The 12,206-nt window shown below is 36.7% G+C and overlaps 1 protein-coding gene across 8 annotated transcripts in view; it reads left to right on the top strand.

Moving 5' to 3' along the window:
• PLEKHA7 (pleckstrin homology domain containing A7) overlaps positions 1-12,206 on the top strand; it is a 171,479-nt gene that overhangs the window by 138,296 nt on the left and 20,977 nt on the right. For all 8 annotated transcript variants that reach the window (XM_048947782.1, XM_048947778.1, XM_048947777.1 and 5 more), the window contains 5 exons: positions 485-1,004; positions 3,025-3,111; positions 5,390-5,443; positions 10,961-11,029; positions 11,192-11,272. In XM_048947782.1, the coding sequence (XP_048803739.1) occupies positions 485-1,004; positions 3,025-3,111; positions 5,390-5,443; positions 10,961-11,029; positions 11,192-11,272 (811 nt within the window). The remainder of the gene's footprint in view (positions 1-484; positions 1,005-3,024; positions 3,112-5,389; positions 5,444-10,960; positions 11,030-11,191; positions 11,273-12,206) is intronic.

The following is a 12,206-nucleotide window of genomic DNA, read 5'->3' as shown; positions in this document are numbered from 1 at the left end:
AGATTTCTTCTCACACTTGAAGGTAATTGTTTGCAACAAGCTTGTATTTGCTGTTTGCAGACTGCACCATCTGGTGGTGAGGAGGCTTTTGGAAAACATACTTATTTTTAATTTGAAGATTTTCTCTTTAAAACTAACAGTAATTTCTCTCTTTGTGTTTTGACACTCGTTTTGGTCTAAGTAAAGGTAATGCAGCTGTCCCTTATGATTATCTCTACTAGGTCATTCAGGTTAGACACAATTAAAAGCCTCTGTTTATACTGTTTGCATCCATACATGAATTCAGTGTAATGTTTTTTTTGCAGTGTAGATTTCATTAACTTATTAATAGTTTCTGTGAACTTTTTTTGAAGGAGTTCTGTATTTGGAGTCCTGTAGCTAATGTCATCCCAGAGTTTATTTTGTTTTTCTTCTACTATAATTTTTATTTATCAACCACTCCTTGTATGCTAAAGTTTTCCTCTTTTCTTTCCCCCCTTCCCAGCCTTGCTTCTGATCTGACTCTCACACGCCAGGGTCCCAATCCACCTTTTTCTGAAAACTATCACACTTTGCCAAAGAATACCAGGCAGCCTTCAGGGAGCTCACCGCCACCACTGAGTCGCAATTTGCCGAGTGACTACAAGTACGCACAAGATCGTGTTAGCCACTTGAAGATGTCCCAGGAGGAAAGGAAAGCAAATAAGGACGGAACTGTTTGGCAGCTTTATGAGTGGCAGCAGAGACAGCAGTTTAAGCATGGCAGCCCCACTGCCCCGCTTTATGTAGGCTCTTCGGATTTTATGGATCGGGGTAAGTCAAAAAGTTCGTTGGATGTTCCACGATCAGTATCTGTTCCACCCTCTCCATCTGATATTCCTCCACCTGGACCTCCAAAAAGCTTTCTCCCGAGGAGACCGCACACTCCTGCAGAAAGGCTTACAGTTAAACCATCTGACGAGAGACAGACTGTAGACAGTCCTTTCGCTGGATCACCTAGGAAGATTCAAAGTAATGCTCTAAAGGTTTGTATGCAGCATAACAATAATTTCAAGCTATTTTACATGTACTGTGATATGTTGATTGTTTAATTTAGTAATTTTTGTTGCATCCTGCCTGAAAGCTCTTGCAAGCTGTGAGAGTTAACACAGTGGGTAATTTTCTCCTAAAACTCATATCTTTGTGATTATCTCAGATTCATTTGTGTGTGTGTTTTTGGAAAGGCAAATTAGCGACTCATCTTACTGACTTGGAATATTTTCATTCAAAATGTGGGAGGTGTGTGTGTGTGTGTATATAAAATATATACAAATTGTAGTGTTTCAATGAATAGTGTGGAGAATAATATGAAAGACAGCAGGATGAGCACAGCTTTGATTTATACTTACAGTTGTGGTTTTAAGTGTTTGCCATTCTACTTTCTCTTAACCTTTTGCTTGTATAGTTGGTCGTATAGCTAATCCAGCTGAAAGCATCGCTTTTTTATTTTTTTTCATGCATTTGACAGTTTACATGCTTTGCAGAGTTGATAGCTCTGGACTAACTACAGTCAGGTAGTGTTGGTCTTGAACTTTAACCTTCTGCAGAATTTAAGTGTGATTGACTGTAGGCATTTTTTTAACCTCTTCTCCAGAGATGACAGAGGTTTTTTCACTTAGTATTTTGTGTGGCTCTACTTGTCTGAGAAAACTAGGGAAATTAAGGATTGAATCAATGTAGAACTTGCTTGTCTTGGTAGAACTTACACTGGAATAAGTGGAAATAAAAGCCTCTGCATTCAGCCAATTCTTTAACCTCAAACATGAGCTCTGTTGAGGAAAGTATTTGCCAAGAACGAGTCTTGTACATTCACAAAATCAGCGTGAGTTCAGTACCGTGAATTTCAGTTGTGTGCCAACTTCATCATGCACAGCAGATTTTTCCTAGTATATGCTGTGTAGCTGTCAGATGTCTTTCAGCATTATAATTCTGAGTTGGGGAATGAAGCAGTTTGGAAGCAGCGTTGAAAATTATAAACTCTTGTTATATCCAACATTAGTTTCTCTACGTTGAAATTGAAGCAGCATTACATCCCCTATGAGGGTATGTTTAGTAGTCTCCTTCCTTCCTGTGTGGTGTAGCTGCATAAATTTTACTTAGGAAATAAAACTCTTTTCATGTCACATTGATTTTTATATGAAGCCGTATATGGAAACAAAATTTCACTGCCAAATTTCTCTGCAGAGGTTTCTTGAGGAAAAATGTTTGTGTTCTTGTATGTAAGCACACAGCATCATTTTACATTTAAATGTGTATGTCTACAGAAGTTTGTGATACTCCCCCTTAATGGAACGCTTCATTTAATTCTACCCACAAAAACAAACAAACAAAAAAAAAAAAAACAAAACAACAAAACAACCCAGAACAAAACAGCATTCAGTGAGATTCAGACAGGAATAAAAACAAATCTTCAGACATTTGGTCTGCCTTTAAGAAAGCCATAAGAGCTTGGCATGAAGGGAAAGATGGAAGAATGGATGTGAAATGGGTACTTATAGTATAAGCAGAACGAGACAGAAGAAATCACTTAATACAACCTGGTATTAATGGGACCCCTTGCCACAAGGTGTCACTCCTGTCAGTGGAGAACTGCTCCATAGCTAAAGGAGGACATTCACAGTTGTTACTGTATGGTGCACAAGCCTGCTGTTTAAAGGTGTTAAGCCAAGCAGATTTTCTCTAGGAGACAATACGTGGGGGGGTGTGGAAAATTTTGAGCGTTCTTTTTTGACTTGGTGAAAACAGCTTTGCACATGCTTCTGAAGCTGCTTGTGCTGCCAGAATCCACTGCCCTGTCCATCATCACAGGTTCTACATTTGTTGTATTTGTTCATTTATAAGTTCCTCTATAATTATTGGAGGATTCGGCTGGCCCCTGGTCTAAGCATGGCTTGGATTCGAACAGAAAATTTATAGCAGAGGTGCATATCTTCAGAATGCTCCCTCTAGTACAGCATACATCTCACTTGAGACAATGCTTATAATTCTGCCTGGGGCTTCTTACAGAGCTCAACTCACATTGATCGACGCTCGATGCCAGCTATGGGCTACATGACCCATACTGTGAGCGCACCAAGTTTGCATGGCAAGTCGGTAAGTTGAAGGAGCAATTTCTTTGCCTTTCGTGTCATCATTGTGTTGTAGTTAAGTTTTAAAATCCTGCTCATTCCTAGTTGGGTTTTTTGTTTTTTTCATTAATTAAAACATAAATAACTTGAATGTGAAACTTGAACTTAAGCAGTGTGTAGGAATAATAATGCCTGTAGGGATTTTGCTCTTATTTGTGTGTGAACAGGAGTGAGCTATTATTACAGGATTCAACTTCTATTATGTTTATTTGACCAAATGCAGAGTTAATGAAATAATTGCTTAACCATGTCAAGTAACTGCTTTCTGGGCACTGAGGTGAAAAACATAATTACAGTTACTCTTCCTGAAGACTGCTAATTTCCTCTTTACAATGTGTCTAAATACCTGCAGCCTGAAGAGCTAACATTGCTTCTCATTCGATTAAGGAGACATCAGGCTAAGTTGGCTAGTATACGAAATTACACAATCGCACAATTACTGCAGCACTTGCCAACTAATTCCACCTATCAGGTCAGCTGCTGCTTGGTTCATCTGTACCGTATGACATTTTGTGACTCTGCAAACGCTTCGTCAGTGGCATGCTTGGGTCTGTGCTTTCTTGCCCATTCTCTGGTATTCTGCAACGCCCAGATCATTTGCAGTTTTTCTCTGCTATTCTTGCTGTCAGAAATAAGCATTTGAATCTACAGAGTACCAGTGCATATGTTTCAAAGTGTTATGTATACTTCCTCTTTGTACTATTTCTGAAAATGCTGCATTTTCAGAAATGTGTGTTACAAGATTAGATATGCTCATTCTACAGCAAAACCATTTCTTCGTGCTGCTTTCATGGTGAGATTGGCTCCCTGTACCATGTGCTGCTACACCTGCAAGTTAAAATGCATCAGCCAGTTTGTATCTTCATATGATCTTGTAACTATCAGTTCTGCAGGTGAACATTATCTCATAAAGATTCGTGGGCACCTTGAACCATGAACGGTGCTCTTGATTGCATTGATGTACGAAACTTGAATGTGGGATGAAACAAACGTTTTTGAAGAGCACATTGATTTATATTAGAGCCTCAAAAATAGGAATAAAACATGGTGACTCTTTTTGGAATTGGTGAAGACTTTATACTGGCCTAGAATTCAAGGTGTTTTTTTTAATTTGGAAAAGTTTACTTTCCTTACCTCACCTACAGAACAATTGCATTCAGGTGGTCTATAATAATAAGGACTTCTCCTTAAAAATGGGCATACTTTCTAGTCAAAGCCTCGGGCAGATTCAAAAGGTACTTTTGGAGGTACAATAATTTAGGTGATGGCGTCTAAAGAAATGTAAGTGGACTATGTCGATTTCACTGCAGCAAGGGTTTTCTTTCCTTTGTTAAATACACAGTCTCGTTGGCACAAGCTTGAGAAAGGTATAGTTGTACCTTTCTTCTAGTCTGACTTTTAGTGAACTCAGAGTAGGAAATTGTCCGAATTTCAGCTGTAGGAACTGGAGGAATTTTGGCTTCTTACCAAGTCCACTTGTAGCAGTTAAGTTTTACTTCATTATGTGTCACAAACACCTCTTAGGAAAAAGAAGTAACTTTCAAATGATGTCTGTGTATGCTTTTCTTGAAGAGATTCTAAGGAAGATATTACTAGTTGAATGTACCTGTTTGACTAAACTGACAACAGTTGGGGTGAGCCACTGAAAAAGAGGGATCAAGTTGAATGCTCAATTCACTTAAAAAGTGAAATGGATTTTCCAATCATGAGTGAGATCTTTAGTGTTCTATTCACGAAGCTTATTTCTTGCCTTTCTTAAATGGAGTGCTTATCTTAAGACGTATGTGAAACCAGATCAAAAGTGTTCCAAGTATTTTTATATACTGGCTTCTACTTATATGCGCCATTCAGTTAGGTAGAAAACTTCTCCTAGAGATATATTGTGCTGGAGGACAACTCCATCATCTTTTTGATGAAGGGATAGCCAGCAGAAATTGGACTTGAAAAAAATAAATGAAAATGTATTGTTTATGTAGTTGTGTATCATATTAGTGGTGTAAAAATCAAGTCTATCTGTTCAAAGAATGAACATGAGGTAGTAATGATCTCAGGAAATATTTTGCCCATTTTTTCAGCTGTAAATAGCAATATGCTGGTGGAGCAAATGTGCTTTGGATGTTCTTCCTACCCTGTTATTTTGTTTACTTTTTCATCATTTTCTTTATATTTCCAATCTATTTTGAAGTTATTTTTTCAAACCTTCAAATGTATTGTATTTTTTTTTCCTATGTACTTACCTGAAGGCTGATGACACTTATATCCAGTTGAAAAAGGATTTGGAGTATTTAGATCTGAAGGTAAGCTTCTATAAAAGTTTGCTTTCATTGTTTTATAACCTAGCTGTCTTTGTGTGCTATCTTTACACCTCCAGGTTTTGGAATCATTTTTCTTTCAGAGACTGATACTCTGTGTCTTTTGCTCTCGTTGTGCTTAAAATAGTGTGTGCTTACAGTGGTAGCTGTAGAACAGACATGGAAACAAAAAATGTTGATAGTTCGGTTTCTAGTTAGTATTTGCATCAAGGTACTTCAGATGGGTGGTGTTTTGTGGATTTAAAAGAAATGAGATTACAAACTGCTTCAAAATGTTTTTGCTGTTGCTTTAGAGCCAATATGAAGTCAGCTGCCCTAAGTTAAGAGAGAAGTTATTTCAATTCAGCTTTTATCTCTTTAAATCTACACAAGCTGACTTTTGTTTTTATAATAGGCTACATTTCTAATGCATTTTTTTGTGAAAATGTGGTGATTAATTGGAAGCTTTCGTTGTTTTCATGTTCTGATGGCTAAGAGATCTATATATCAGATCTACATATTTATTCATGCGTACATATAATTTGCCCATGTAATAATAGGTGATATTTCCTAACAATGAAATAAAAATATAATATGGTGTTCAGCATCAGGCTGTCTGTCTAAATGAAATTACTTCTGTATCTGTTACATCTGATAGTTGGCAATTTGAAAGCAGTTCTTGATACCAGGTATTTGAAGGAAAAAAATCAAACTGCATAATCGGTGATTTTGCTTAATAAAGCAGTCTACCCCATTCCATGCTGTGTAGCATGTCTTACCATATACAAATCACATGGTGTTCCTGAAAATAAAGGTGAAGTTTGACACCCTATTATCCTTGTTTATTTGTCTGTAGTTATCACTGATGCCAAGAGGCTTTGCCTATGTGCCACTAATGAGCTGCTGGGACCACTAGTATGGCAACTTCAATTTCATCTGCTCTTGCATGGTTGAATATACAACCAAATATATCAATGGAAAATATTAGCAATACAGATATATATATTGCATCATATTTGCGGTGTATGTAGACGAAATGATCACGTATATAAACTGTTATAGTCATGAACATACAAATGTAAAATCAGTTGGACGTGTTTCACTTCAGGCCTTGTTCTTGATGTGTTCTTGGCTGTGCCAAATGTAACTGCATCCCAAGCCTTTGGCTGAGTTTTGTGACATTTCAGTTTAGGAGGCCCTACAATTTTACAGGTCATGAATAAGTACAGTATTCTGCCCATCCTAAAGCGATGACTTTCACTGTTACAAGGACCATGTTGTAAGTGCCTGAAAATGTTAGGTGCTTAGAGGAATTAATAGGATGGGTTGTTAACTTTTTAGTGGATTTCCTGCAGATTGATCTGTTGCAGCCACGGTATGAAGAGTTGCTTGGCCCCGAGAGCTCCCCTTGTGCCCAGAAAAGCAGCCAGAAAGAAAAAATGTATGGGGGCAACCTGATCTTTATGCAAGAAGAAACGTAGTATTACTTCGAGTTTCCTTTTGACAAATCTTGACAGTCAAAGTGTCAAGTGATGTTCCGTAAGAATCATATAATATTTGAAGGTGGCTGTTTCTTTCTCAGATACTTTCATGCTCAAAAGAATAACCTTCTTTCGGTGGTGATCTGAAAATGTAAAATTCAGATAGGGGTGCTGAGAGATTAAAATGATCTTGTGAAATTTGAGTAGGTGTCTGTGTTCTTATTGAATTTGTGCTTTGCCACTGAGTATAGATTATTGAATTCACAGTATGAGGAAAGCTAGTATCAATGAAACAAAGCAAATTACAAATTGATTTGATAATGGTGGAATATTGTGAATTCATGATTAGTATACAGGGTGCCTTTCATTGAAGACACTGAAGGCTTAGATATAATGCCCTTTATTTCAAACATCAATTTTGACTTCATTGGCCTGAGTTGGATCTACTCCAATGAAACAATTTCAAATAGGATTAAAAAATTTAGAGCTGAAGTCAAATGTTTTTACTTCATTATCTCTGAAGATGTTTCTTCCTAGATATTTTGAAATATAACTTGTCAACATGGAATAGCGATTAAACATTCAATTAACTGCTTAATTCCTGCCATAGTATTAAAACAGGTTGCAATAACTCGTTACAAGTCATTTAGTAATTTGTCATAAGTCAGATGTTTTGTCCCCAGAGAAACCTCAGTCTTATCCTACTTTACTGATCTATTTTTGATTATTATTTAGAAGCTGAAAAATATTATCTTAGAAATATTTTGGTGTTAATACTACGATGGTATTGTTCAGCATTACAGCGCTTTGTCATAAGAGTGGTATAAGTGAAATAGATATGCTTTACAAATATTAATCAACGTCAGGATTTTTCTCCTGTGTGCAAACAAGTTCTGACATTAAAAAAAAATATAAAAAAAAAAAATGCGAGGGCCTTCTATCCTTTTTCACTTACAAAATATGGGTATATAGGACACAACAGAGATGTTGTATGTCTATGCTATAACACAACCATGCTTTTTCTGCACATGGATTTCCATGAATGTGTTATAGCTTTTTTAAAATCCCTTAAATGAAGGTGGAAAAGTGTGACCCTATATAAGAAGAGCAGAAATAGTGAGTGAAAGATTCTTTCCCCACAAGTCTCTGAGATGATGTTGCAAACAATGGTGGAACGCAATCAGGGAAAGATTTTCCCTTTCCAAGACAATGAAATAAGTTTCAATCAGGCTAAAGGAGTTCTGGACTGCAGTTGCATTTTCAGGAATGTCTGTAAACTATCTGGGAGTCTTACACAAAACATGAATGAGTATGGCTTGCTGAAGTGCAAAGTTTGTGCTTCTAAGTACACGTTGTGCAACCATTCTAAGCCAATCTGGGTCCCTCTCCAGTTGCTCAGCACTGGTGCTGCTTCGTTCTTCTGCAGCCACGCATGAAGCCGTTTTGTTTGTACTGCTGTTGGAAGAGGTTGCTAGTACAAGGTTGTGCCACACAGGTGCCTAAGGAAATGCTGCCCAGCAGGTATTTGTTATGGGAGTAATGGTAATTATGAGTGCGATTGTGATGGCTTTGTTCATAAAGGGTTTGACTGCATTGCTCCAGTTATCAGCATAGAGCTCTTGGTGCAAGAGTTGTTACGTTCTACAACACAGAAAATGTCTTGCCATCATCCCTGGCACTTGTTAAACTGTGATTGTGCAGTGTGTTGGTATGTGTGCTTTGCGAAAGTAAAAAACAAAAGTCTTATGGTTGAATGAATGATCTACTGAAAATAATAACACTGATAGGTATCTAATTATAGTTTCCGTAATGGGAAAATATATAGATTCTAAACCTTGAGGGTCTGTGTGAAAGAAGAACGTGAAATTGCTGCTGCTTATGGAGTTTTGTGTGCTAAGGTTTTGTTTCTTCAGTCTTTACATCTATAACAAGCTATTGTTCAAACTTGTGTTTAAAACAGATAGAAAATAATGGACCTCTGATCAACATGATTTACAAAGTGCTGAAGAACTCAGCACAGGGGTTACTTTCCAGTATACATGTAAGATTGCTTGCATCCAAAATGCGTTCATCCCATTGCTTTTTAAAATAGCAGTCAATGTGTATGTATTCTGGCTTTTGCAGGTGTCTTATAGCAAATAGTAGAACTTTCTGTAAGATTTTTTTTTCCTCTTTTTCTTCTTTGTTTTCCCCACTGCCTTTTGGAGTCTGTGTGTGAAGTTATGGCTGACCTCAGTGTTTGGTTTCATTTTGTCATGAAAATGATTGCGTCAAGCAGCGAGTCTGATATGTAATTTGGAAAGTGTGAAAGCATGCTGAATCTTCATTATGTTCTCATACTGCTTGAAAATCAACAAAATCTGTATAGCTGTGATTATGTAATTTTAAGTCTTCAGAATTGGTAGACTGTGTTTTTTATGTTAACTTCATTGCTTTGAAAAAGGCTTTTGCATTCTGTTAGTTTGCAGGTAATAAAATTATTATTTGTTATTACTTGGACATGTTGACATTTCTTCCTCTATGTAATTATTTCTTACTATTATACATAGGACCTAGCACTTAAACAATTCCATTTACTACCTTTGAAGACAGGATTTTTCTTAAACGTATTTACTGTTGAAAATATTTGAAAATCAGAACGTAACTTTTGAGAGACAGTGAAGTGCTTTTTGATTTTGGAGTGGGGAAGTAATAAATGTGTAACTTTCTCCACGTGAAATCCCACAATAAGTATGTTAATGGAGCCTGCAAAGGGGAGGAGATATTAAACATCAATAGTTATTGTAACCCTGTCTTAAATGTAGTTTATCTGAAAATACTCAGCCTGTAAAATGAGAAAGGAAGTTGTATCAAAGATTGTTTTCCACATGCAGTAAAAAATAATTACTTTCAGAAATCAAGTGTGATCCCGTTAAGTTAATTAGGAAGTTGCGTTGCTTAGGTCTACAGACTGCCAGTCAGCAAATATTAAACTGTTTTTCTCCCACTAAAAAAAGTAAAACAAAGGAAATCACACCAACCAAAAGACTGACAACAAAAACTAATATCCCTACCGTTTCAAACAACAAAAAATAAATTTACCACTTATGTTATTCAATACAATAATTAGGTGATCTTATATTCTTGTGTGTATTTGAGCACTGTACTTCTCAGTACCATGTGTTCCTTTGGTAAGGTAGGATTTGATTTAATGGACCTTTAAAAGTATTCTAATTGAATAAGTAATTAGTATTCTAACTGAGTAAGGCTTTTAAAATTGTACAGTTCATGAGCCGTACTATGTGACCATTCTCTTAGCTTTGTTTATTCATCAAAAGTGTCAAATGTAAGCACTGGAAGTAATAAACTTTTCTACAGGGGTAGACATGCCTTCATCTTAGGCTTGCTGGAAGGAAGCAGTGTGATACAGTACAGTCTGTATTAATTTAAAAACTAAGTTACGTGAGGAGGTAATCTCATGAGAAATGGAACATGGAAACAGTGATTTATGGAATGAGAAATTAGAAATATTATAAACATATCAAAATAGGTCAGTGACGTTTGAATTTCACCCTGCAGTTTTACAGCAGTCTGTCTTTAATAAAATTCACCCTGTGCTGTGGAAGAGACCGTCCTTTGTAGAATGAAATAGATGCCAGGAAGGTATCTTTCAGTCATCGATTAATGCTGTTACTCTTGCAGTTGCACGTTCTAAAAGAACTATTTAAGTCCCCATGGGCTCAAGAAAGTTATTAAAAGCAAAGAGATAAAGCTGTTAGGTTTTGCAGGGACAGGACATTTGTAACCACCGACAAATGGGATTATGCTATTTTGTACATTTTTAAGCTACTCCAAGAGTTATTAAATAGCATAGTATCATTGATAATCTTTTCTGGTTACGTTTTTGAGAAGTGCAATTTTAAGAGACTTATATCCAAGATTTTATTTCTTATTCATCTTCGTTGTTGGACTTGCACATTTAACAAAGCTTTTGTTCTCATGGCTGAAACATAGTTTTAGTTTGCAACAGATTTCTCAGATCTTTCAAACCTGTTCCTCCTAGGTGTCGGGACGTGACACGCTCAAAGAGCGAAGTACGAAACCCGTCAAGGTTGCAGAAAGTGATATTGATGTAAGTATCAGCCACTGCTTCAGAAACTGGTGTTGTTTTGGCCATTTGGTGGTACTGCTAATTGTTTGCATTTATTATTCTCTTTGGGATAAAATATTGTTAGTGGAGACTTTTCGTCTTAAAAATCTCATGTTGCATATGGCAATATGGTTTTATTTTCAGGTCAAGCTGAGCGTTTTCTGCGAGCAGGACAGAATTCTGCAGGATTTGGAGGACAAAATAAGAGCTCTTAAGGAAAATAAAGTAAGAGCAAAGAGATTTCAATAAACTTAAAAATATTTATAAAATATGGAATTGCAAATAATACCAAATTACTGGATGCCGCTTGCTTTGTAATAATTTTCTTTGAAAATGTACATCAACTTTTATGTGGAAGTTTTTTTTTATGGTAAGATTGAGTACCTACTTTTAGAAAACATTTTTGAAGATAAGTGTTTTAGAACCATATACAATTAATCTGGCATTGTTCACAAATGAGGGTGTATACACAGTTCTGTGTGGTTTTGTTTAATGTCTTATGATTCATGTAGTGGGAGGCAGTCATGTTTCATTTGCAGTTCTTCCCACGCGTGCAAGCACTGTTTGCATAAACAGCAGCATGCTGTGTGTGGTAGTGAGATTCCCATTTGTAGTCATTTGGGAACCATGCTGGTTTATAGATAGTTTTGAGCATTGTTCTGAGGTTTGTGACTGAAATTCTGGAATACTTCTGGACAAGTTTGTACTTGGAACCCTCTTACTTCCTCCCATGCCCTATCGATTCATAGTTTGAACAGTAAACAATACCAGAAGTGTCTTCTCCAGAAGTGTCTTCCCTTGCATGTGTTTATGTGCTTCCCTCACAATGAGCTATAGCTGTCAAAGAGGCTAAGGCCAGGTGGTTCAGAAAAAATGCATTCTGAAGTGGAAGTGCCATCTGAGTAGATCCTTCAGAGAGCTGTTGTGCAGAAATGCCCCACTGTTACTTCTGACTGAATGCATCAGGCCTCCTTAGTGTTTAGGTAGTGTTTTAATCCCTCACGTGGCTGCTTTAGCTATAGCAATAAGTGAGAAGTTGTCTATAAATAAACTGTTAATACTGTGGTGTGCTAGGGCTATCACAGTTCTGTGCTGCTTAAGGAGATTCTTCTAAAATTGTAAACTATAGTTTTGCACAGACTATAAACAGAAAAATTCT

Source organism: Lagopus muta, chromosome 6 (genome assembly GCF_023343835.1).
Source record: "Lagopus muta isolate bLagMut1 chromosome 6, bLagMut1 primary, whole genome shotgun sequence".
Taxonomy (NCBI): Eukaryota; Metazoa; Chordata; class Aves; order Galliformes; family Phasianidae; genus Lagopus; species Lagopus muta.
This window is presented reverse-complemented; position numbering and strand designations above follow the sequence as displayed.